Below are 27,606 nucleotides of genomic sequence, written 5' to 3'. Positions count from 1 at the left end.
GAGTTGAATGAATTCTGAATGAAAATCGATGCTTAGAGGCTTACTCCAATAGGGTATTTATAGTCTTCAAAAAAATTATAAAATAATATTCAAAACAAAAAATAATTCCTAAAAATAAAAATAAGATAAATCCTAATTTAGAATTAAAATTCAGCTAAGTATCTTTCTCCACTTTCTCCACGCCACTGCTGATTAGATCTTCTAGAAGTTGCTGACTGGGCCTTTTAGAAGCTATTGACTGGGCACCACGTCAGCTACCATGTCATCGCCACATTAGCTGCCACATCATTTCCATGTCAGTGCCATGTCAGCTATCACATCATTTCCACGTCATCGCCACATCAACTATCATATCAGTCCCTGACTAGATGTCATGTCGGTGTGTCATGTCCCAAGTCGTGCCCACTAATTAAGCCACAAATTCAGAAAAATAAAAAATTGCACGATTTTGTTGTTCTTAGCATAATTTCTAGAATTCAATGTCCTACATAAAAAATGAATGAAAATGCCTAAGTTAGCAACTAAAATTATCTAATCAGTAAGTAATTAATCGTAAAATAATATATAATTTAAGCACTAATCACAAATCTATGGTCATAACTAAGGTGAATAAGCATCATTAAAATTTTAAACTCATAGAAATGTCTTCAAAAACCTAGGAGATGTATTCACTAGCATCTATCTAACCAATTATTATTAGGACCGAAGTAGCTAAAACTCTGATACCATTAAATATAACACCTAAAACTCAATCACCAATAGATGGAATCTAAGATGTTGCATTAGGCTAATGAAGCAACCATTAAATTTAAAATATTTTTGTTTCCAATATAAAATTAAGATATAAATATACTGAAAATGTGATGAAACATTTATACAAAATCATACCTTCGTGATAGTTTAATACATAATATTTAGAAACTAATAATAAAAACAGTTAAGGGTATGTATTTGATTTGATGAAAAGAAAGAACAGGGGAAACTGTTTTTTTAGATAGTTGTCGGGCTTGGTTTTAACAGTTGAGACGAAATTTTAATATTTCCAAAACATCATTATCATTGCTTCATTGTAGATTTAAAAAAGAAAAAGAAACCTTGCATGAAACTGCAGAAACAGGCAAATTCTGATAACATTAGAACTGTAAAATTAAATATTATATTCTCTGCAATGTAAAAGTGATAAACAGGAAGGAGGAGGAAACATAAACCAGCTGAGCTCAAATTTTCTAGCTACAAATGCTAAAAAGCTTCAAGCTGGTCCCTTGAAACCTATGTATATGTGTATACATATAATAAACTAACCCAAAAAGATAAAGTTCCAGGAGAATCCGGGGATCTGTGCTGTGAATCATCCCTCTGGTAAAAATCTCCTTTTTAGAACTTAATTTATGTCTAATTAAGCTTGATTGATCAGGGACTTTGAGTCGATAAAAGTTCCATGAAAGCCGTAAGGAACTCTCGAAGGTAACTTAATCGAAGCTTCGACCTGTAAATTCATGGCGTTCACAATACAGAGCTCCGATTTACATGTCTTTTCATCGTGAACAAAGGAAAGAATGTACCCATCGCATTCAGCTGTTTCGGAACCGTCTTCTCGAGGCAAGAAAAATGGTTCCCCGCCGTATTTTTTGTCGCCGTACATGTGTTTTTTTACCTCCCCGGTGAAAAGATCGACCTTGGCAAATCCCGAAACTTTCGGCCATGGTTCGGCAATGGCGAGATAAGCGTACCTTGTCTTCCTCCCAAGTCGGTTCTTGTTCACCATCCCGGCTTCCAAGTTCACTTGATTGGATTCCCAGATTATGGGGCGGCGCGTGGACTCACCTGTCTTTAAGTTAAGCCTGATTTCCGAGAGCACACTCTTTAAACTCTCGTTGCTTTCGTTGAAAATAGAGTCGGGTGGTGTCATGCAAGAACCGATCACCACGACTTCATCGGATTCCGGCTCTTCCCAAGCGTTCCACAGATGGAAACAGAAGGTATCATCGGATTCGACCCATTTGATATCATTAGCATCGCTCGCATTTTTCGAGAGAATCCCGAACCGACACTTCTTGTCCTTGTCGTAAATAACGGGAGAGCCGCCGGTTATCATTTCTTGTAGCTTGAACACCACTTGTTGATCGGGGATCACCACGAAATTCTCGGTGATGGCGAAATCATGCATCATAGTTGGCACCGGTAAAGGAATCTCGACGTCGGGTGACTTGGTACCGTCGGGTGAAAACTTGAAATACTTCAAGTAAGGCTTTTGGACGACATCGTAACTCAAAGCAAAGAGTTCCTTGGAACAAGGGTCTATTTTGGGATGTGCAATCATTGTTGATTTGAGTTGATCATCAAAATTGTATCTTCCGACGGTTTCTAAATCACCCAACGGAGTGATCCGAACGTGGTAAGGAAGATCATCCTCGGACATAGCGAGCAGCCGGTTGTTAAAATAGACTAAACCAGCATTAGCAACACCGGTGCCTTGCTTGTGATCGACGAGGCCAAAAACGCCTCTCGCGTAAAAAAGTAAAAGCCTCGCAACCCCCGAGTGACCGTGTAGTTCACCGATTGCTTTAGGGAAAACAGGACGACCTAATTCCCTTTCTTGTTTTAACCTTTGCGTTTCAGTAAACCGACAAGCGTAGCTAGCTTTTCCATTATCGATGGTGACGGCATGTATCATGCCATCACCATCGAACAAGTGATGTCCAGCGACCGGCTCGAACAAAGGGTTGGCGCCGTTACGGAGGTAAACACCGTTGATGCAAGAAGGGATAGTTCCGGTGAGGGGAAGAGATCGCTTCACGGGTTGTTCGGGTACCGGAGCGAAGTTTCCTGCGATTTGCACGCGTGGGTCAGCCGTTTTAGGAAGTGGGTGTTGAAGCTCGAGTGATAGCAAGGCGTTTTCAGCCATGTCAAGCGCCATGGAAGCAGCTTTCTGAAGGAAGTTCCCCTTCGGCTGCTGTTGTTCGGCCTGGTGGAGGGTTGTTTCATACGTTGGTTTTGGGAAGTGGAGAACCGAAGGAGAGTGCAAAGTTGAATGAATCGTATTGCTTCGTCTTGGAAGAGTATGTGGAATCTGGGTTTTTACCCAACTACATGTAGAGGAAGACATTAGAGATTTTTCACAAGGGAAGATCAATTGTGTTTTTGTGCTTTGGTAAAGGTTTCTGCTTATTTTGTGCTTTGTTTGTTGGGTTTAGGAAAGAGAGCTTAGAGGAAGAGTGGGAGTTGGAGATAAAAAAAGTGAATGGGGGTATAAATAGAGTTTGTAATTGGAGTTGACTAGACAGAATAAGTTTTGTAAAATTGTAAGGGAGTCCACGTCAGACATTGAAGGGTGACGTGGTTGTTGGAGTTCGTATAAGGAACTTGGTGATTGTTGATTTGTCAAATTATTGAAGAGAGCAGTGGGGTGAGAAATTATTTCATGGTCTTGGTTCACCTAGTCCTTCATTTACGGTTTCAGTTAATCACATTATTATTTTAAAATAATTTTTAAATAACTATTCACTCTTTATTTATATATAAAAAAGAGATGAATATTTATTTTTAAAAATAGATAAAAAATTATTATTAATTAGGACTATAGATAATGTGGTGAACGGCTACATCTAATTTTTTTTTCCGTGGGGAGATGGGCCTCAAATGGAAAAAAGTGCCCTACTCCCATGTAATTTGGCTGACAATTGAGGCATAATTGGATGGTAGAGGGTCCCAAAATTAGGGACCAAAAAGACTGAGATTTATGGAGTCGGAAATACACTTAGGTGGCGTTTGGTTCGCTGTAATATTTTTGAGGAAATTGAAATATTTCTGAGGAAATTGGAATCTGTGAAGGAATTAGAATATAAATCTGAAACAAGTTTGGTTGGCAGGAAATTGAATTGGAATCCAATTTCATATTCTGTTTGGTTCGCAGACATGTCAGATGAATTTGATTTCAGTAATGTAAAATGACAGAATTGTCCTTCTTTTTTATTGCTTAATTTTAGTTTGTTTTATAACTTACATGTAGCAATATATTATAAAAATTTTAAAAATAAAAAATATTAAATTTTCATTTTATTGATTGATTATTCATTTCAATAAATTATAAAAATCATACTAATAAATATAATAAGTTAAAATTATCCCAATTAGGGATGGCCATGGGTCAGGTTGGGTCGGGTTTTTGGTCCACGCGACCCTACCCGAGAACAAGGGAACCTCCACCTGAGACCCGACCCAACCAAAATAAAGTTTCACCCGACCCGACCCTACCCGAATATATGAATTAGAAACCCGACCCAACCCGAAATAATAAAAAAATTATTTTTATTCAATAAAAACAATGACTTAATTGAAAAAATTATATATAGAGAGGTATTATTGTAATTATTCCTAAATATATCAGGTAAAATTATATATTTTTTCGGGTCGGGTCGGGTCGAGTATTTTTCACCCTAAATCCAAACCCGGCCCTAATATCACACTTAAAAAACCCGACCCGAATATCACACTTAAAAAAACCCAACCCGAACCCGAAATTTTTAAAAAAATCAGACCTGATCCCGAAATTTTTTGAAAAAAACACCCGACCCAAATATCACACTTACAAAAACCCGACCCGGCCCGAATATCAAACTTTAAAAAACCCGACCCGAACCCGAAATTTTTTTAAAAAAACTGACCGATCCCGAAATTTTTTAAAAAAAATCCGACCCAAATACCAAAAGATTGATGAGGGTAGTATGGTCAAATTTCACATTCTCTATTCCAAAGGATTTCAATTCCATCATGTTATAGATGAAATTTACTTTCTCTCCTTTGATGGAATTGGATTCCAATTCCCTCTTTGAAAACTTGAACCAAACATGGGAAAGTAGAGGAATTGGATCAATTCCCCCTAATTCCAAGGGATTCCAGCGAACCAGAGACTAAGAAATCAAGGGTAAACTAATTATTTGACACAACTTATTTTTGTACTTTTGTTTTCGTTATCCAAGTATTACATAATTTAATTTTGATTTGTTAAGAGTCTTTCTTTCTCAGTTTTCTCCATGGGAAACTAGGCCAATAAGTTAAAAGAAGGGAATGAGATTTAATATACATGAAGATGGGTGTTGATAATGATCAAAATTTGGAAGAGGGGACTCGGGTTATTTAAACTACATGGTATGAAATTAGATCATTTAATATACATGCCATAAAATTGAATAAATTTATTGAATTACTTCGAATTAGGACCAAAAAAATTAGAATGTATAAGTTTTAGGGATTAAAATTATTATTATATCCAGTCATGTCACTATCTTCATTAATTCAAAGGTTAAAATTAACGATAAATAATTAAGGGTAAATTATACCGTCCTTCATTAAACTTTACTCTCTCTCCTATTTTGCTCACCGTACTTTCAATTTTTCTATTTTGCTCATTGAACTTTACAGATTGAATCGTTTTGCTCGCTATGTCGTTAACTCTCTAACGGTTTGATGATGTGTCATTTTTTTATTATTATTTAATCGTCAATTACACCGTTCCTCACCGAACTTTACTCTCCCTCCTATTTTACTCATCAAACTATAAAATAAAAACAAAAGATGGTCAGATACCACCGTTAACAGACGTTAATGCTGGTCGTTCAATCTCAAAATTCATGGGTTCATTCTTCTCGACCCCTAAGCTCGAATCTGGTGGTTGCTTCACCGGAAAATGTCTCAAAATCCATGAATCTTGACTAAAACATTTCGACTTCCTCACTTTCAATCTTCAATTTGTGGACTTTGAAGTAAGTTTCGACAAAATAGAGGTTGGATTCGGACTCAAGGTGTCAAGGCGAAGCAACCCATGAAATTTGGGATCGAACGAACACCATCTACCACGTTCGACGGTGGCCGACGATGGCATCCGACCACCTTCTATTTTTTATTTTATAGTTGGGTGAGCAAAATAGGAGAGAGAGTAAAGTTCAGTGAGAAACGGTGTAATATACACTTTATATTTTCAATTATTTATATTAAATAATAATAATAAACGACACGTCACGCCGTTTAAAAGTTAACGGCAGAATGAGCAAAATAATTCAATCTGTAAAGTTCAGTGAACAAAATAGAAAAATTGAAAGTACAATGAGCAAAATAAGAGAAAGAGTAAATCTCAATGAGACACGGTGTAATTTACCCAATAATTAAAATAGAATTAAAATATAATATTATATATATTTTTATTAAAATAATAATTAAATGATAAAAAAAACATGAAAATAAATATAATATCAGATGTCCCCGAAGGGAGGAAAATAAATATAATATTAAATAAGCAATTTACCTAAAAATCAAATAGCTCTACGGTTGAAGCTAAGCCTTTCCCACATTTTTAATTTTCATTTTTTTTCCGATATATGAAAAAAGTGCAACTCCGCGTTCGGCCCTCTTCTCGAAGCTACATCGACTGAGCACTCCACCGACGCGCCTTTTTCTTTCCACCGGTTTTCGACCATTAGCGACTGTTAATCACCACACATTAAGATTTGTATAACAATTAATATTTCATGTTACAAAATTCGGTAGAATAATAAAAAAATTAATAAATTTAAGAAAATAAATAGATTGAACACATGTTTTACGTAAAAAAAAACTTTATAAAAAATCATAAACAAATAAAAAGAAATTCATTATTATTGTTACTATCGTACATGAGAAATATAAACTTATATACAATCATTAAAGAAAATTCTGAATATATATATGCACACGAACTGAATTGGATGACCTGATTACTATCACGGGGATTACACGTCTACACCTCTGTCGAGGTCTGTGATTGATTCAGATCGAATCAAACGAAATTCAAGCAATAATCTCTAACTTATACACCATAATATATAATTTTACGCATGGTCAATAATTCATATAATACCACACTATTCAATTTCATAATTAAATTACACTCTTCCTTTTGTCCCTTTCTTTGCTTCTCAAGTCCTAATCTTTCACTCGCATATAATCAGAATTTTCAATTAACTTAGATATTTTTTTAAGATCCAAATTCGTATATCTTAAAATTTTATAAATTCACTAACTGAATTTTTAATATACTTATTAAAAATTCGCACTCGTAACATAAAATTTTATGTGGTCCTTAATATCTTTCACATAATTTATAAGTAATTATTCAAAATGCTTTTTTCTGAAAATAAAAAATAAAAACTAATGAAAGCTAAAGTTAGGTGAGTTTAATCAATATAGAACATTTTGTACATCTGTTAAGATTGTCATGTTTCGATAGCAAATCTCTTACATCAAAGATTTGATCCTTCCCCAGACTAATTAAAAGAGATCTGCCTTGTCTCTCTCATCTCTTTGATGTTTTATCACTTCACGACGACGACGATAATGTACCTTTCAATTCTTCGATAATTAAATTATTGATACAAATTTAAAACTTTAGTTTAATTATTTTATATAATTAACATCAAATAAATTCAAATTTTAATATTATAATATGCATCGTATCATATAGTACAACATTTTTTTGTCAAACCCAAAAAAAAATAAAAATTTCAAGTTAGACCATGTCAGACTCTTGATCCAATATTTTATTCATAAATTATAGAATTTGATTGATTAATGTGTTATATCTATAAATAAAATAAGCATGGTTAGGCACTTAGGCTCCTGGTTTATCTAATGTCATGGATGACTCTAAAACCAACCTTATCAGTGGATGAATTAGTACTTTATCATAATGAATAAAGCAAGATAGACATAACGATGTTCTTTTTTTTCCGTCTTCTTTCTTTTTTCTTATTTTCAGAACCACATATTTATACTGATACATATATTTATATTAAGAATAAGTGTTTAATCAAACCAAATTAAGTGACAGAAATTATTTTAATTTAATTAATTAGTCATATTTTATTACTATAATTTTATTTAAAAATTTTATCAAGTTATTTTCTTTTGTAACAAAAACAATTATCAAGTTAAATTACAAAATTCGGGTACAGATGAAACATATGTATATTTATATGAATTAAATTTAGAAATTAATAGGTCAAAATGTCAAATTAAAACATTGAGGATAATTTAACTAAATTTAAGTTAAATCAAATAAACTGGATCTATATAAAAACCTTTTTCAAAACGAAATAAGAGAAAAAAAATGAGAGATTTTAGTATGATAAACTAAGCAAATTATCTCTCGGCATATTTTTTCCTGAAATATCCGATCCTTTTTCTCACTAGTTTTTTTTTTACAAACAAGTTTCAGATTATATGGAAAATAATAAATTTAGATAATTTTATATAATTATTTAAATAAATAAATAAAAATACAATTATTTTTTTTGGAAGAAAAACACAACATTATTAGCCACAAAGGAGAGCGGATTTGTCATTGTAAAAAAACCCTAGTACTCTCTCCATTCGAGCCTCGGTCCTCCTTTTCTTATAGTTTCTTTTCAACTTTTGGTTAGTACGCAGCCGCACCCCGGCTCTGGTATTAATTGTCACCGTCGGATTTTTTTATATTGTATTTTTACTTTTTTTCTCTTGATAATTTGTTTTTATGATTCATTTTTCTCTACTTTTATGATATGTTTTCTGTCTTTTGACATGTTTTTCAATTTTTTTTTGTCGTTTTGTTACTTAATTTCACAGGGCTGGATTGATGTCACCACAATTGATAAAAATGACGCTCATTTGTTATTTTCTTTATATTTTTGTTTTGAACTATCGAATTAGATTTAGATATGAAGTCTGTGTTCATTGATGATTTTCTCACGAAGCTTGACTATAATTTATTTTTATTGGTAGTCTTTTAATATTTTGATCTAGGTGGTTCGATTTTCATTACAATCAGATTTATTCATATCTACATGTTGTTAAAGGTTTTTTGAATAAGGTTTTTACATTTTCATTATAGTCCATATGATCTTAAATGATTAGTTTTATGTCTTAAGAACATGTTTAATTTAGGATTCTAATTATAAGCCTTCATTACAATTTTGGATTTTTTTTTCTTAATAAAATTAGCTGATTTTTTCCACAAAAAAATGCTATAAAGGAAAGCGGTTCAATTGGGTGTTATAATCTTCATAACCTAATCTAACCGTTAGATCTCAACTAATATTTATAAATATGTAAAAGAAAGTGTACGCATTCTTTAATTTGTTTAAATAAAATTATCCAGAATCCGAACAAGGCAGCAATCGGTGGTTATGCAATAATTGAAACATGTACATTCTAATTCAGTTTCAAATAAAATGAAGTGAAATTATATGTAATAGAGGCGAACGTATTGTCGACATCAATGTTATTTATAAGGATCCGCAGCATATAACAAACTATAAGACGAATAGACCTTTGACTGTTCAGCTTTTTGGTTGAAGCAATTTCATGTCATCTCGTGCAAGTGGTTGCAAAGTTTGTCTTGCTGGTCCAAAACCTAGTCCTTAATAATTAGCTGATCAAAAGGTTTTCCGATTGATACGGGCCGCCTTCCCTATCACTACTTTAGTTGCAATGATAGGTTGCTTTTATCACCGACCTAGTTCAACCGACTTGTATAATATAAGGTTAAAAAATTGCAATCGATCGCAATTAGAAAACTATCAAATGAGTAATATTTTAGAATAATTTTTTTATAATGTTTAAGTTAAAACTGAATATTAATGTTCTTTCTATCAAATCATGTAAATTGCATAATTATTCTTAGGGATGGCATGGAACTCGAACCTGATGGGTTCTAACCCGACCCAATCGGTTCGGAGGTTTTTTTTTATAAAAAATAGGGTTCGGGTCGAGTCAAATTTTTTAAATGTGATGGTCGGGTAAGATTGGGTTCGGGTTTAGGTTGAAAAATATCCGACCCAAAAAAATAATAATTTTACCTTATATATTTAGAAATAATTACAATAATACCCCTCTATATTATTTTTTTAATTAAGTCGTTGTTTTTATTAAATAAAAAAATATTTTTTATTATTTCGGGTCGAGTTCGGATTTTATCTCAAAAAGTCGGGTAAGGTGGAAGGTATATATTTTTCGGGTCGGGTGAAGGATGTAAAATTTTTTAGTCGGGTCAGGTTGACCCACCCGACCCATGACCATCACTAACTATTCTGGTTACAACCTTAAAAGTTATTGTCGATAAATTTGTGTAACATTTTTTTATTGTACTTAAAATTATTATCAATTTTATAATTTTTTAAGTAAATATAACAACATTTTAAGTTCAAATATGTCATAAATTAACCTTAAATTTCTCCGTCACACAACATAATTACTGTAAATTACCCTCATCCATAGCATTTGCTGTATCTCCTATTGATTTCTTCTACTGTCAGCTTTTTGTTTATTTAACCCTCAAACTTTTAAAGTTAAAACTTTTGGAGTTCTATATCTTTCGACTAGTTACCGTCAATTATAAGATTATTGGCATATCCAAGTGATCTACTAGCTAAATTTACTCTCTGACAATCACATTTATTTATTTATCAACTTGTAAATAATCATTATTATCATAAATCCTACACCCAACACTTGGAGCATGCATATAAACTACCATACAAGACTGGAGAAAGAACACTCTGGTTCAACTCTCTCCATCATCTTCTTCAGCTAGTCTCTTTCCTTTCCATTAATAACCACCTGTTATCTGTTTTGCCTAAATTAAAAATGATGAGTGCCATTTCTCCCATCAACATCATTACTCGTTGCTTGGAATTGCTTTTCTTTTTTTTCTTAGCAAGGTTTTTACTTCGGTAAAACAACAAAGCAAGTGACACATTTCACTGCCCAAACCTGTTGGCTACGGACACTGGCAAATGCATAACATGGGGACCGGTCTCCTGAAATTGACACTTGGGCGACTCCATAATGGCTTCTCATTTTCATTTGTACATCTTTCCATGTGATCATCTCGTCTTATAGTAAAAAACTCTCAAGAAAAAAGTAAAGACAACACATGAGCTTGGCGTTAACAAAGGGAAATATGCTTTGCTTTTTCATTGTTGGATTTTGTTGAGCACTAACCCTAGATAAGGCAGACCCTTAATAAATAAATAAATAAATGTGTTATCGGAGTGGATTACCCATAATCTATGAAGGCTGAATGTTATTGATAAACGAGGCATGTGTAAGGTTTCACATGGTTACCACACAAAAGTAGAACATATATAATATTTTTACCCTATTTCATTGCTAGAAACTCCGTTTTTGCTTTGCTGATTTAATCATTCATCCACAAGTCTGTTATTGTCGTTATTTAACGGCTCTCACATGGAATGCACAAATAAAAAACAAAAGAAAATTTCTTGGCCATTTGCCACTTTGATTAACTATCATCGTTATTAAGAAATTGATGTTGTTCCTTGAGGATCCGGATTTGAGCACCATAAATAATAGGGGTGTAAGCGTTCAATGTCAAGAGGTTAAGAGTTATCTTTAAACATATATCGCATTGTATTTACCCCAGATTTATAAAAAAATATGTTCGAATATTATCGGAAAGTTCTTTTAACATAAATGAAAAGATCTAGCGAGGGTATGCTTCTCGCATTTATAAAGTAGTAATTAATGATGAGTGCAAAAAATATGAAGAATGTACGTATTTCTAAACTATTTTCTCCATACAAACTATATGTGTTGGAACGGTCCTTAAGCTTCTTGGTGCTAAGCGAGAAAATGATCCAACTTAATTTTGGAAAATATTGTTTTTTTAATAAATAAATAGATAAATAAATAAATAAATTTTGAGTCGCCATCGACCTTTGATTAGGTAGGTCGAATACCTAAAAATATCTTTTAAAATAATTTTAAGAAAAAATAATCTTAAAAGGTAAAAAGTGATATGTGTTTAACCAGAAACTCATTTTGAAAAGAGTTCGGGAGTCGATTACACGTGGGGAAGGATTAACACCCCACAGTGACCAAAATCAATACCTAAGCGATTATACGTCATCTGAATATTGAAATTTGTAAATTTGTATATACATTTAAATTATGATCATATTAGAAAAAAATTGAAAAGGGTATTACTTCGTATGAACAATCCTAAAAAACACACTCCTTATTAGTTAAGGCGTGTTTTTATGGATTCTCCATGCAAATGATCATTACCATGTTTTCCCCTAAATTATATATTTAATATATAAAATAAAATAAAAATAATAAAATAAAAGATAATTACTCAAGTATAAAAAAGATACTATTTCGCATGAATAATTCTCGTAAACATACTCCTTATCAGTCAAGGTGTGTTTACATGAACTCTCCTCACAAAATAATATATTAGAGATATGTACGATCGAATCTGACAAACTGTACATAACATTAAGTATATATATATAGTGCAAACAAAAATTATAAATAATAAATAGTAAAAGATAAATAATAACAAGTAATATGTATACATAGTATTTTTAAATAAAAAACTTCACAACAACCTTAGGATGAAAGGGTATTGCCCTTAATCCCCTTGTTTGAATTAAACCTAATCTGAAACATGGGCTGATTTAGAATTTAAACTAAGTCTAAACAAAGGTCAATACAAAAACATGGCCAAATCTAAGGACTTAGGGTATAAATAGCCATTTTCTCATGTAATAGAGTAAATGACTAAAATGAGAAACTTTGAAAATTGGTTTTCTCATTTTTCACAAACATCATATGAAAACATCATGTCCAAAGGTCTTATGGATGGCCCGAAGGACTTATCATCTTGCTCGAAAGGCTGACATATGACCCGAAGCATTTAATCATCATGCTCGAAAGACTTACTGATGGCATGAAGAACTTACCAAACTTGAAAATAGTTTACTGGGTAAGAAACTTTAGAAATTGCTTTCTTACTTTTCAAAAATTTCATTTTCTAAAAACATTAAATAAGAAACTTTGAAAATGGCTTTTCTCATTTTTCACAAACATCATATGAAAACATCCTACCCAAAGGTCTTATGGATGGCCCGAAGGACTTCTCAAAAGGCTGACAGATGACCCGGAGGATTTAATCATCATGCTCGAAAGACTTATTGAGAAGGACTTACCAATTTTGGAAATAGTTTACTAAGTAAGACACTTTGGAAATTGCTTTCTTACTTTTCAAAAATTTCATTTTCTGAATACATTAAATGAGAAACTTTGAAAATTGTTTTTCTCATTTTTCACAATCATATGAAAACATCATGCCCAAAGGTCATATGGATGGCCCGAAGGACTTATCATATTGCTCGAAAGGCTGATAGATGACCCGAAGGATTTAATCATCATGCTCGGAAGACTTATTGATGGCCTGAAGGATTTACCAATTTTGGAAATAGTTTACTATGTAAGAAACTTTGGAGATCGCTTTCTTACTTTTCAAAAATTTCATTTCTGAAAACATTAAATGAGAAACTTTGAAAATTTTGGAAATTTTGGAAATTGTTTTCTTATTTTTTTTAAAAATCACTTTTCAGAAAATATTTAAATGAGAAACTTTTAAAATCACTTTCTCATTTTTTTCAATACAACTTAATTTTCGGGTAACATGCCCCACTTGAAAGTAATGCTTTTTCTGTGGATTGGACCCCTCTGTTCTTCAGGTTCTGCCTCTCTAGACATGATTTCTTCCATTTGATGTTTGAATTCTAGCTTTCACTTGTTGGGATTTCAACATCATGAATATTCTCTTTTCATTGGATGATCTGTAAAAACCATGCATTTATGTGTGAAACGTGAATGCAATTAAATGTATCAATGTAATGCATTTTCTTTCATGCAAATGATGTTCTCATGAATGCATAAATGTTGATTCAATTTTCCTTTGACTCTAAAGTGGAGAACTCAGTCTTCTTCAACTTGATCATTGTTCTCTAGGGTTTACTCAGATATCAGTGTAGTAAATTATAATTTCAAGCTTGCATTTTTTAAGAGCCATATGATTATCTTACGTCTTTGTGTCTTCTTTGTCTTATCTACACTAAAGTCTCAGAAGAAATGTCTTATTTCTTGAACTCTTGTTGCGGCCAGAAATATGAACTTGATACCCCCCTTTCTATCCTTGACTCAATTGCACTGTCAGAGTTATTTTTCCAGGGCTCTACAATTAAGTAATGCTCGACTAGTTTGATCTACAAGGTAAGTTCTGCTCAAATTCATGGTATGCCCCTGACACTCCAAGTTGTGAGGCGCATTCTCCATGTCCTTTCAATCTGAACCTTGTTATTTCAACATGATCTAGGCCTTTGGTCATACCCCAAAGTGGGTACTTTCAATGACTCATCCCTATTTGGATACCAAAATTTCATCCTTGTATCACTCTTGCATAATTTATTAAAAATCACAAGCCTAACTTATTAAGGTGATTGTCTGCTTTATGATCCATTACTAATGATGATGATGTCACAACAAAGTATGATAATTTTTTTCTTGAGTCTTTTGATCTTTCAAACTTCATTGCTTCAAAAGGAAATGAAGAATGTCTCCATTTCTCCTATTCTATTTATTCTTCTTGCCTTGGCTCTTATTCTTTCCTCTCACTTCTTCATTTGAGGCAGAACAAGTCTCATCATCTTCAAGGACCTCCTTCATTCTTGAGAGATTGTCCTGTTTGAAAATGTTTTCCTTCTTTCTACTATTTTTAAGTTTCAAAATAATGAAATAATTTTATAAAACAAAAGAATGCCCATTACTTCGGGCTCACAATTGAAACAAATGATCAATTCAATGAATATTGGGTAAATCAAAATACACCTTTTTCTTTTTTTTCAAAAATACATATGGTGTATATAACTCTTTGACAAGTGTTAAGATGAAGGGTTCATTTTGGGTTTGTTCTTTATTTTTCTAAGGCTTTAATCCTTGAAACACCCCTCCTTTCTCAACCCTTGCGAACAATGTGACATTCCCCTTTATCTTGGATTGACATTTAATTGGATGCAGACAAAATGATACAATTTAACTTAATCAATTACTAAATTTTTTAGAAAACTTCTATTTGTTCAAACTTCATAGATTCCTTTAGCAGAGGTAATGTAAGGACATTATTCTAAAGACAGGACTCCTAAGTGTATGTGTAAAGTTGAATATTCAACTCTCTTAGTCCATTTTCCATCGAAACTTATTATAATTCATACTATAGACAATATTGCATTTATTCTTTGAAACTTATTTAGTTTAATTTGCCCTTGTTCGGGCATAGCTGAAGGATACATCTCGTCGCAAAGTCATTGACTTGACAAACACAGTGGAGCAAACATAGAATTTCCAGGTATCTGATCAATGTCATGGTTTGAATGCAGTATATTCATAAAGCCAGGGCTTTAGATTTGATTTTATAACCAATTACTTTAGTGGAATAGCTCGGCTTTATTCATTTATTATAGAATAATAATTCATTAACCTTTTAAGTACTCAGTTTTAAAATTTCTTAAGCTCATTGAGAAGAACTTATTATAGTCTAGGTATCGAAGATGATCAAAAAATCTCATATTTATAGTTCAGTTCCCAAACGACTAACTTAAACCAAATTCATCCACTCCATTCCATTTGTAAAGACTATGATCATCACTGAACGTATTTAACAGAAGTGTAGTCTAATCGATTTTGTAATGTCATACGTAAGAGATACCCCAAGTTGCCTGCTCCTATACATACTTGAATGCCAAACCTCTTGATCGTCTCTTTATGAGAGGAGAAGGCTATATTAATCCCTACCAGAGAAGGGTATGATGTTCGGGTGTAACCTCTAAAGCATGATTACGGTTATGATTTTTAGGGGTTCAATCTTATCACTCTTCAAAAGCTATGAACTTTTTATTGTATTTATTGAAATTAAAAAGAAATTTGTCTCGTTGCTCATAATAAAAAAAAGTAGTGTTCATTTAACCAAAAAACAAAGAAAGGTCGGGAAACAGATCCAAACAAAACATGTTGGTTTTACACAATAGTAACTGAGCTCCCTAGTGGGTGAATAATTTCATCATATGTTGATTCAAGAATGCCCCCTATTTTCCATCTAATACAGTGGCACTTGACTAAGTTGGATGCTATTTATTGCACTTTGACTCCCCACTCGAGTTCGTCACCCACTACTTCACCAATTCTTGTGTCCCACATGTATTTCTATCTCCTTTAACAGTGGCCTACAATTCCCTGTAGAATGCCCAGATGCCCTAGCTGGAAATCACAAGCACTATCTTGATCATAGTTGTGGGAAGAAGGGTTTGGTAGCACTTTTGTTGGCCTCGGTGTGAGGTATTGATCTTTAATAAAATGGGGGTACAGATCAGAGATAGAAGTTTGGAACACCTTCAAAGTACTTATTGATCGAGAGACTTTCTTTGGTCAGTTTGAACGACTAGCTTCTCCTTTTCTTTTGCGACTCTGGGGGCTTTGGACGTGACATTCATTTACCTCATCATCTTTCGTTTCTTGATCAGTTCGGCTTTTGGAAGTGAATTTCAAGTTTCCTTTGCTGATTACATTTTCAATTAACTCCCCATCAGTCACAAGATCCTCGAAGTTCTTTGTTGAATTTTCCAGTATTAACTAAAAAAAGGAGCTGAAAGAGAATTATAGAACATTTATTATATTTCTTCTTCTAACATAGGAGATTGAACTTTTCTTTCACCCTTCTCCATCTTAGGGCATATTATTTAAAGCTTGCAGTAGCTTTCATCCTTATTCTTTGAAGATCTTGACATTTTGGGGCTAAGCCTTTAACATATCGGTATTGCCCCAGAAAGGCATTAGCTAGATCGACCTATGTCTTAATTTTCTCTCTGTTCAACCAGTTATACCATGCTATAGCTAGCCCAGTAAGACTATCATGAAAGTAATGAATCATCAAATTATCATCATTTAAATACCTTTCCATCTTTCTACAAAACATTTTTAGATGAATTAGGGGAAAATTGATGCCATCATATTTCTCAAAATTAGGCACCATAAATTCATGCGGGATGACCAAATCAGGGACTAGACTTAGCTCTCTCGCTTCTAGTTCTTTGTAGGAGGCGTTAACACTTTTTATAGCTCCAATTGCTTCCTTTAACCACTCAAATTTATCTTCAAATTGCTCATGATTAATGAGGTTATTCCTTAGGTTCGAGTGGGATGCCCCAGGGTAGGTTATCATTCTCGAAGCATTAGTCAAATAACATTGATGTCCTTTAATATTTATTTTCCCTCTATCAGTAGTCTTGGTTTCCAGCACCTGGATCACTTGATTCGATATATCTTATAGAGAACTCGATGCTTGATTCCCCATATATGTTGTAACTTGGTAAACTGCTCTTGCAACCGATCTCGTAATTCCTCACGAGATTGCTCCATTGTTTCCATTTATTCATTCATGATGATGAGGAAACAGTATGAATGAATGATCTTGGTATTACTGTCACATAACCCTCCATAAGTTATTTCCATGTTTTCACAACTAATGCATGTAAAATGCTTAAATAAACAAATACGATTTAAATGCACATATGCAAAAGGTGTCATTCCAAAGTGACCATCTTAAAACAACTTTCATTGAACACAAAGGTTTCAGTACATCAAACAAACTTTACATATAAGGAATAGCTTTAACTTGTAACTTCTCTATCTCTCTCAAAAGGCAAGTTAACTTCCACTCATGCTCAGGTGTTGATTTTTTAATTTGCTTCAATTCCCTTGCAAAGCCAGCTAAATCAACCAATTTGTGAGCCACATTGCTTACTTTGGTAATAGCTTCTTTCATGACGTCATCTTTTTCCTCCATCTTATATGTCAATTCTCGGAGTTGTAGACAATGTTATTCATTTTTCCTTGTACGAAAGTCATTGTGGTTACGAAGTTGTAACAACCCGAAAAAAAAATATTTAAATCGGTTTAATTTGGTGAAATTTGGTGACTAAATTAAAAGTTTTTAAAACTTATAGGCCATTTTAAAAGTGAAGGAAATTCAGGGACCAAGCCCTGAATTTACCCAGGAAGTGTCGATAGACTTGTCTATTAAACGTGTTTTCTGATTTCAATCAGAAAACACAAATGCTTAATTTACTAAGTTTTCCTTCTCTCGCACCCCTACTTTCAAGTCCGATTCTGAAGTCGTCCGACCTCCGATCGTCAAATTGAAACCACCATCGTGTTCATCTTCGACTCGTGAACAAAGCCCAGTAAACCAATTATAGCGAAACGCTGCCAAACGCCGTGAATTTTGAGTCAAAGTCTCAACATTTTTTTAGCACCACCGCCGAGAAAATCATAAATTCATCTCCGATCGTTGATCCGTTTTCGACACCTCCTGCACCATCGTGTTCCTTGCATCGTTCTGAGTCCACCAGTGTTCACCGTTTCTCCATCGTCGTCCGCGAGTGGAGGGGTAAAGCGGTCAAAGTTTCAGATTTGTTGAAATCGAGACCGTTCAAAATTTTGAACCGAGCTTTGTAAGTATCTCAAGATCGCTTAAAATAATTTTTGAAAATTTTTCGGGAATTTTTAGGACACCGGGGAGCTTCAAAACAGTGGTTGATCGGTTTGGGTGTTAGTTTTGTAAATATTTTTAGAAGGTGGCTAGATTTGTAATTAATTGTTGTTAGGTGATATTTTGATAATTATTTTGAAAAAGGTGATATTTTGGGAATTATTTCAAAAATGATATTTTGGGAATTATTTCGAAAAGGTGATATTTTGGGAATTATGTCGAAAAAGGTGATAGTTTGGGAATTATTTCAAAAAGGTGTTATTTTCGTAATAGTTGACTGTGGACTTTTGAGAACCTTTGACCAAAACTTTGACCGGCTTTAAACGACCATTAAATGATATTTGATTTTGTTCGAGTATACCTATTCTGACATTTTTCGATGTGCTGAATCCGTTTCCGAAGTTCGTTTTGCCAAATTCGAACCCGAAGGCCTCCAAATCATCAGTTAAACCCGTTGACTTTGATTTTGACCAAGAATTTGAATTTTCTAAAAGTCATACTTTATGTTTTTCTACGTCCTGATTCCGATTCCGCAATCCGTTTGGTCAAATTCAGGCTCGAAATCGTCTAAATTGATTGTCAAACCCGAAAAGTGCTTATATACTTAAGAATTTTAGCTTTGATCAATTAAGTAAGACTTGGAGTTGATAAATTATTATTGTTTGAAGGTACAAGAGACTCTCCGGATCGTTCGACAGCTCGACCAAGCTCTTCTATATCAGTTAAACCACGTGTGCCAGTATTCACCTGTAAGACCCGTAAATTTTATGATTTTAGAGATTAATTATGTTACCCATTAGTAATATAGTGTCATTATAAATTAGGTTCGAAAACTGTAGCAGAGCGTGGAGAGACCAGCAATCAGTAGATCTACTATTTGAACCTATTATCGAAGTGTGTTCCCTATTTATTATTGAACTGTTTTATTTGTTTTAATATGTGGTACACTGAATTCTTTGGTTACTGTTTTATTGATGCACCGATTTAATGTGATGGTTTATGGATTATGATCGCTATCTGATTTTGTTTTGAAATGGTATATGATTACCATGTTTATGGATTTATGGAATTTATGTCACGGTGCAATTGAATTTTTGGAATACGAATTTATAAAGTACAACCCTGATCAAGCTGGAAAATTTTACGAACCTAATATGACTCTTAGGTAGGCTCTGCGGCCCTGAGATCATTCTCGGGTAGGCCCTGCGGCCCTAAGATGTGTTCTTAGGTAGGCCCCACGACCCCAAAATCTATCTTGGGTAGGCTCTCAGGCCCTAAGATGTTCCCTTAGGATAACTCTTTTATGAGATTTACTGCAGTATAATTTTATGAGATTTACTGGACTATGATTTGTTTAGTGTACCTATCATGATTTTATAGTAATGTTGGGGCACACTGAGTCTAGCTCACTTTTCGAAAATGTTTTTCCCTTTCAGATACTGTTGGTTAGATTCACCTGATTGAGCACTTGGAGGATCAACATATCTCTTGAAGTATATCGTATTGTAATGTTTTATCTTTTAAGTTGACACTATTTTGGTAACATAGGCCATATTTTAAAGTATTGGATTTTATAATGATTTCTCCTTTGCTATTTATATTTGGGTTATTGTAAATTTGGATTTTTAAGACATGTTTAAATTAATTTGTTTTTTTCTTCATTATATTTATGAGATGTATTTTTATAGTATAAACTAATATAATTTCATAAACGTCATTTATAATGTGATTTCACAATGATTGAATAATGGTTTTGGAACAATATCTTTAAGAATCATGAATGTGATTCACTAGACTTAGTCGAAACGCATAGACCGGGTCTAGGGGGTTACATTTAATTGGTATCAGAGCTTTTGATTTTTAAACCTCGGACTGTGTATGAGTCCAAATTGAAAATACGGTTTTGAAATATTTTACAAAACCTGTTGCTAAGGCCATGTCTCAAAGTTTTTATGATTTTAATTGTGTTCGAGACTCCAAGTGCTTATCTAACCCTAAGTTTTATCTTCTGTAGTAAACTAGAGATCTACCAAAATGAGTGCTAGACGTGGACGTCGAACTAGCCGAGGGCGAGGTCGAGTGGCTAGATTTGCAGACTCGATCGACGAGATTCGAGTAGATCCCCCACCTCCGACGGGTGATCCTACTCCTGCGACCCCAAAAAAATTTACCTCCTGCTGCTGGGATTGGCATGACTACACCGATCAGGGGAGCAACCGATAGTGAGCTTGATGATGTTAGATGGCAATGCCCACACCTGGTGGGAGTCAATGACCAGTAGTGTTCCTATCGATCGTTTGACATGGGATTTCTTTAAGGAGCGCTTTCGGAGCCGATTCCTAGGGGAGCGTTACTTAGTCCAGAGACGACAGCAGTTTCAGGACTTGGTTCAGGGTGATATGACTTGTTTCAGAGTATAAGATAGAGTTCTTAAAATTGTTAAAGTATGGAATCAGTATGGTGCCTACCGGGAGAGATCGATGCCGTAAATTTTCCCTCGGACTCAGATACGAGCTACGTAGGCAGGTGGTAGCCCTTCAAGATGAGATTTTTGATGTGCTGGTGAGCAGAGCCAAGTATGCTGAGGAGATGGAGGCTTTAGCTTCTGGTAGAGAGCGTGTTGATCAGGAGCGATCTAGGAAATCTTTTGGCCCTACTGAATCATCCGCAGAGTTCGGTTAGAGGACTCGTACTTCATCCCCTCATAGGAGCAATACACGCTTCAGGCCTGCAGCATCATCACCTTCAGCTGTTAGTAGAGGTGGTTCTTCGGTTCCGTTTCAAGTGCCTCATTGTGACTTTTGTGGTAAACGGCACACGAGAGAGTGTTATAGGAAGACCGGATCATGTTTTCATTGTGGATCTAGTGGTCATTTTCGGAGGGATTGTCCTCAGCTAGCTTCGTCTGAGCGGACAGCTACCCAGACTCCTGTGAGTTCACAAACTACAGTACAGACTCCAATTAGAGATTGTAGCCAAGTAAAGGCTCGTGGTTCAGCGTCCAGGACAGACAGTAGAGCCCGATCTCAGCAGAATAGAGGGCCAAAAATTTCTGAGGCTAGACAACCAGCTTTGGTTTACGCCACTAGACGTCGGGATGACAGAGATGAGCCTGAGGTTATTGCAAGTACATTTACTATTTATTTTATTCCATAATTTGCATTACTGGACAATGGCTCCACCCACTCCTATGTATCGAGCTCAGTATCTCGAAACCTTCAGATTCTGATCGAGAACACTGATAATACTGTTACGGTTACGAGTCCAGTAGGACAGACAGTATTAGTGAATAAAGTATTTCGGCGTTGTCCTCTAGAGGTTCAGGGAGAAATTTTTCTCGCTGATCTTATGGAGCTTCCTTTAGAGGAGTTCGATCTAATTCTTGGGATGGATTGGTTGAATAAACACAAGGTAAATCTGGATTGCGAATACAAGTGAGCTACTCTGAAGACTTCAGATGGTCGGACTGTTGTGTTAATTGGTGAACGGCGTAGCTATCTCTCCAATATTGTTTCAGCTATGGAAATTGATCGTATGATCAGGAAGGGGTATGAGACTTTTATTTCCTGTATTCTGAACACTAAAGGTTCCTTGTCCACGATCGAGGAGATTCGTACAGTTAGAAAGTTTTCTGATGTTTTTCCGGAGGAGCTGCTTGGGTTACCTCCTGATAGAGAGGTAGAGTTCGAGATTGAGACTTATCCGGGATCTTCACCTATTTCTATGGCACCATATAGCATGGCTCCAAAGGAACTTAAGGAGTTGAAGGTCCAATTGCAAGAATTATTTGATCGAGGATTTATTCGGCATAGTACCTCACCCTGGGGAGCTCCAGTTTCGTTTGTGAAAAAGAAGGATGGGTCACTAAGGCTATGTATTGACTATCGAAAGTTGAACAAGATGACAGTCAAGAATAAGTACCCATTACCCAGGATTGACGACTTATTTGATCAGTTGCGAGGAGCTACTGTATTCTCTAAGATTGATCTTCGTTCGGGGTATTACCAATTGAAAGTTAAGGGGTCTGATGTTGTAAAAACAGCCATTCGCACTAGATATGATCATTATGAATTCTTAGTAATGCCTTTTGGTTTGACGAACGCTCCCGCAACTTTTATGGATTTGATGAATCGGGTGTTCCGGCCATATTTGGATTAATTTGTGGTTGTCTTTATTGATGATATTCTGGTATATTCTCGGACAGAAGCAGAGCATGACGAGCATTTGAAGATCATTCTGCGAACCTTGAGAGAGCATCGTCTATATGCCAAACTAAGCAAGTGTGAGTTTTGGCTTCAAGAAGTGTCATTTTTGGGGCACATTATTTCTGCACGAGGTATTCAGGTTGATCCAAGCAAGATCGAGGCTATTGTGAATTGGAAACGACCCAAGAACGTCTCTGAGATCCGCAGTTTCTTGGGCTTGGCTGGATATTATCGACGTTTTGTTGAGGGTTTCTCGATCATTGCTGCTCCTTTGACAAAGCTTTTAAGGAAGAACGTGCCATTTGACTGGGGAGAGGCACAACAGGAGAGCTTTAAGAAATTAAAGGTGGTTTTAACTCAAGCACCAGTGTTGATTCAACCAGAGTCCGGGAAGGATTTTACAGTATATAGTGATGCTTCACATTCAAGACTTGGTTGTGTTCTATTGCAGGAGGCTAAGGTAGTGGCTTATGCGTCACGTCAACTGCGACCGCATGAGTGTAATTATCCAACTCATGATTTGGAGTTAGCAGCAGTGATTTTTTCCTTGAAGATTTGGAGACACTATCTTTACGGAGATAAGTGTTATATTTTCACTGATCATAAGAGCTTAAAGTATCTTCTGACCCAGAATGAGCTTAATTTGAGACAACGACGCTAGCTAGAGCTTCTAAAGGATTATGATTGCGTGATTGATTATCACCCTGGTAAAGCAAACATTGTGGCAGATGCTTTGAGTCGAAAGGTGGTATCGGAGTTAAGGTCTTTAATGGCCAAGATGAATTTATATGACGATGGTACTGTGTTAGCAGAATTGCAAGTTAAACTGACTTTGGTTGATGAGATTAAGGCTAAACAATCTCTTGATAGCTCCTTGCTATCCATCTTTGAGCAAATAGAGCAGGGGACAAGCTCAAATTACGCCCTTGATCAGGATGAAGTTTTATGCTTTAAGAGTCGATATTGTGTGCATGATGATTCTGAGTTAAGGCAGATTATTCTTAATGAGGCTCATAGTAGTCCATATGCTATGCACCCCGGTGGAGATAAGATGTACCGGAATTTGAAAGAGAGGTATCATTAGGTTGGCATGAAGAAAGATATCTCAGATTTTGTGGCTAGGTGTTTGACTTGTCAACAAGTTAAAGCAGAGCATCAACATCCATCAGGTTTGTTACAGCCTATCAAGATTCCTGAATGGAAAATGGGAGCGTATTACTATGGATTTTTTACTGGCTTACCTATGACTCCTTCGAAAAAGGATTCAGTTTGGGTGATTGTTGACAGACTTACAAAGTCAGCTCACTTCATTCTTGTGCGAGTAAATTATACTTTGGACAAGCTGGCGAGATTGTATATTTCATAGATTGCCAGATTGCATGGTGTTCCATTGTCTATTATTTCTGATCGAAATCCGAGATTTACTTTGAGATTTTGGAAGGCGCTACATATGGATTTGGGAACAAGATTGGATTATAGTACATCATTTCACCCACAAACTGATGGTCAATCTGAGAGAGTGATTCAGATTCTGGAGGATATGTTGCGGGGTTGCGTAATTGATTTCAGGGTAGCTGGAGAACTTTTGTCATTGGCTGAATTTGCTTACAATAACAGTTATCAGACCAGCATTCGTATAGAACCCTACGAAGCACTCTATGGGTGTAAATTTCGCACTCCGATATGTTGGACTGAGTTGCGTGACCGGAAGACGTTGGGACCTGAGTTAGTACGTGAGACGGAGGACACAGTCAAATTGATTCGTGACCGTCTGAAAGAGGCATTTGATAGACAGAAGTCTTATGCAGATCAAAGGAGAAAAGATATTCAGTTTGATGTTGGAGATCATGTCTTTTTAAAAGTATCACCCTGGAAGAAAGTATTGAGATTTGGGCGTAAGGGTAAATTAAGTCCAAGATTTATTGGACCATTTCGTATCTTGAAGAGAGTAGGACCTGTTGCATATCAGCTTGAGTTGCCTCCCCAGCTCAGTTGTATTCATGATGTCTTTCATGTATCAATGTTGAGATGATATCGTCCAGATTCAGGTCACATCATTCAGGTTGAAGAGGTAGAGTTGAGACCTGATTTCTCATATGAGGAGGAGCCCGTTCAAATCTTAGAAAGAGATGAGAGACTTCTTCGGAATAGACATATTCCAATGGTAAAAGTTCAATGGAGTAACCAAGGCCCCTCTGAAGCTACTTGGGAGACATTGGAGTCAATGGAGGCTTAGTTTCCTCAACTATTCTCATAAGGTAAATTTCGAGGACGAGATTTCTTGTGGAGGGGGAGAATTGTAACAACCCGAAAAAAAATATTTAAATCGGTGTAATTTGGTGACTAAATTAAAAGTTTTTAAAACTTGTAGGCCATTTTAAAAGTGAAGGAAATTCAGGGACCAAGCCCTGAATTTACCCAGGAAGTGTCGGTAGACTTGTCTATTAAACGTGTTTTTTGATTTCAATCAGAAAACACAAATGTTTAATTTACTAAGTTTTCCTCCTCCCGCACCCCTACTTTCAAGTCTGATTCTAAAGTCGTCCGACCTCCGATCGTCAAATTGAAACCACCATCGTGTTCATCTTTGACTCGTGAACAAAGCCCAGTAAACCAATTATAGCGAAACGCTGCCAAACGCCGTGAATTTTGAGTCAAAGTCTCGACGTTGTTTTAGCACCACCGCTGAGAAAATCACAAATTCATCTCTGATTGTTGATCCGTTTTCGACACCTCCCGCACCATCGTGTTCCTTGCATCGTTCCGAGTCCACCGGTGTTCACCGTTTCTCCATCGTCGTCGGCGAGTGGAGGGGTGAAGCGGTCAAAGTTTCGGATTTGTTGAAATCGAGCTCTCCACCGTTCAAAATTTTGAACCAAGCTTTGTAAGTATCTCAAGATCGCTTAAAATAATTTTTGAAAATTTTTCGAGAATTTTTAGGACACCGGGGAGTTTCAAAACAGTGGTTGACCAGTTTGGGTATTAGTTTTGTAAATATTTTTAAAAGGTGGCTAGATTTGTAATTAATTGTTGTTAGGTGATATTTTGGGAATTATTTTGAAAAAGGTGATATTTTGGGAATTATTTCGAAAAATGATATTCTGGGAATTATTTCGAAAAGGTGATATTTTGGGAATTATGTCGAAAAAGGTGATAGTTTGGGAATTATTTCGAAAAAGGTGTTATTTTCGTAATAGTTGACTGTGGACTTTTGAGAACCTTTGATCAAAACTTTGACCAGCTTTAAACGTCCATTAAACGACCTTTGATTTTGTTCGAGTATACCTATTCTGACATTTTTCGATGTGCCGAATCGGTTTCCGAAGTCTGTTTTGCCAAATTTGAACCCGAAGGCCTCCAAATCATCAGTCAAACCCATTGACTTTGATTTTGACCAAGAATTTGAATTTTCGAAAAGTCATACTTTATGTTTTTCGACGTCTTGATTCCGATTCCGCAATCCGTTTGGTTAAATTCAGACTCGAAATCCTCTAAATTGATTGTCAAACCCAGAAAGTGCTTATATACTTAAGAATTTTAGCTTTGATCAATTAAGTAAGACTTGGAGTTGATAAATTATTATTGTTTGAAGGTACAAGAGACTCTCCGGATCGTTCGACAGCTCGACCCAGCTCTTCTAGATCAGTTAAACCACGTGTGCCAGTATTCACCCGTAAGACCCATAAATTTTATGATTTTAGAGATTAATTATGTTACCCATTAGTAATATAGTGTTATTATAAATTAGGTTCGAAAATTTTAGCAGAGCGTGGTGAGACCAGCAATCAGTAGATCTACTATTTGAACCTATTATCGAGGTGTGTTCCCTATTTATTATTGAACTGTTTTATTTGTTTTAATATGTGGTACACTAAATTCTTTGGTTACTGTTTTATTGATGCACCGATTTAATGTGATGGTTTATGGATTATGACCGCTATCTGATTTTGTTTTGAAATGGTATATGATTACCATGTTTATGGATTTATGGAATTTATGTCACGGTGCAATTAAATTTTTGGAATACGAATTTATAAAGTACAGCCCTGATCAAGCTGGAAAATGTTACGGACCTAATGTGACTCTTAGGTATGCTCTGCGGCCTTGAGATCATTCTCGGGTAGGCCCTGCAGCCCTAAGATGTGTTCTTAGGTAGGCCCCACGGCCCCGAAATCTATCTTGGGTAGGCTCTCAGGCCCTAAGATGTTCCCTTAGGATAACTCTTTTATGAGATTTACTGGACTATAATTTGTTTAGTGTACCTATCATGATTTTATAGTAATGTTGGGACACATTGAGTCTAGCTCACTTTTCGAAAATGTTTTCCCCTTTCAGATACTGTTGGTTAGATTCACCTGATTGAGCACTTGGAGGATAAACATATCTCTTGAAGTATATCGTATTGTAATGTTTTATCTTTTAAGTTGACACTATTTTGGTAACATAGGCCTTATTTTAAAGTATTGGATTTTATAATGATTTCTCCTTTGCTATTTATATTTGGGTTATCGTAAATTTGGATTTTTAAGACATGTTTAAATTAATTTGTTTTTTTTTCTTCATTATATTTATGAGATGTATTTTTATAGTATAAACTAATATAATTTCATAAATTTCATTTATAATGTGATTTCACAATGATTGAATAATGGTTTCGGAATAATATCTTTAAGAATCATGAATGTGATTCACTAGACTTAGTCGAAACGCATAGACCGAGTCTAGGGGGTTACATAAGTTCTCGTACAAGATCTCCATAATCATCTATAATCTTCATCAATGTCTTGTTCTTTGCTCTAGTGGCTTCTATCTCATCATCATTCTCTCGATTGTGGCGCTGATATGAAGTTTCCATATTGGATATGGACATATTCACTATCTAATTTTTGGCTTGACATTTTCCCAAATAATTAACTGATGTATTGTTCCTTTTTTCTGTAATCTGTAAATCATACTAGAACTTCTTAGCTCAAC

The 27,606-nt window shown here is 35.1% G+C and overlaps 1 protein-coding gene across 1 annotated transcript; it reads right to left on the bottom strand.

Moving 5' to 3' along the window:
• Window positions 1-1,172: 1,172 nt before the first annotated feature.
• Window positions 1,173-3,208, bottom strand: LOC120218220 (9-cis-epoxycarotenoid dioxygenase NCED2, chloroplastic-like). Its single transcript, XM_039215192.1, has one exon. The coding sequence runs from the start codon at window positions 3,104-3,106 to the stop codon at window positions 1,397-1,399; it is 1,710 nt and encodes a 569-aa protein (XP_039071123.1). The 5' UTR covers window positions 3,107-3,208; the 3' UTR covers window positions 1,173-1,396.
• Window positions 3,209-27,606: the final 24,398 nt, after the last annotated feature.

The sequence above is a fragment of the Hibiscus syriacus genome, unplaced genomic scaffold (assembly GCF_006381635.1).
Source record: "Hibiscus syriacus cultivar Baekdansim isolate YM2019G1 unplaced genomic scaffold, ASM638163v2 tig00000773_pilon, whole genome shotgun sequence".
Taxonomy (NCBI): domain Eukaryota; kingdom Viridiplantae; phylum Streptophyta; class Magnoliopsida; order Malvales; family Malvaceae; genus Hibiscus; species Hibiscus syriacus.
The sequence above is the reverse complement of the archived record's forward strand: the minus strand, read 5'-3'. Positions and strand labels throughout refer to the sequence as shown.

What these genes read in the sequence shown, in the direction of transcription:
- LOC120218220 (XM_039215192.1), bottom strand. Translation starts at nt 3,106, where the DNA reads ATGTCTTCCTCTACATGTAGTTGGGTAAAAACCCAGATTCCACATACT.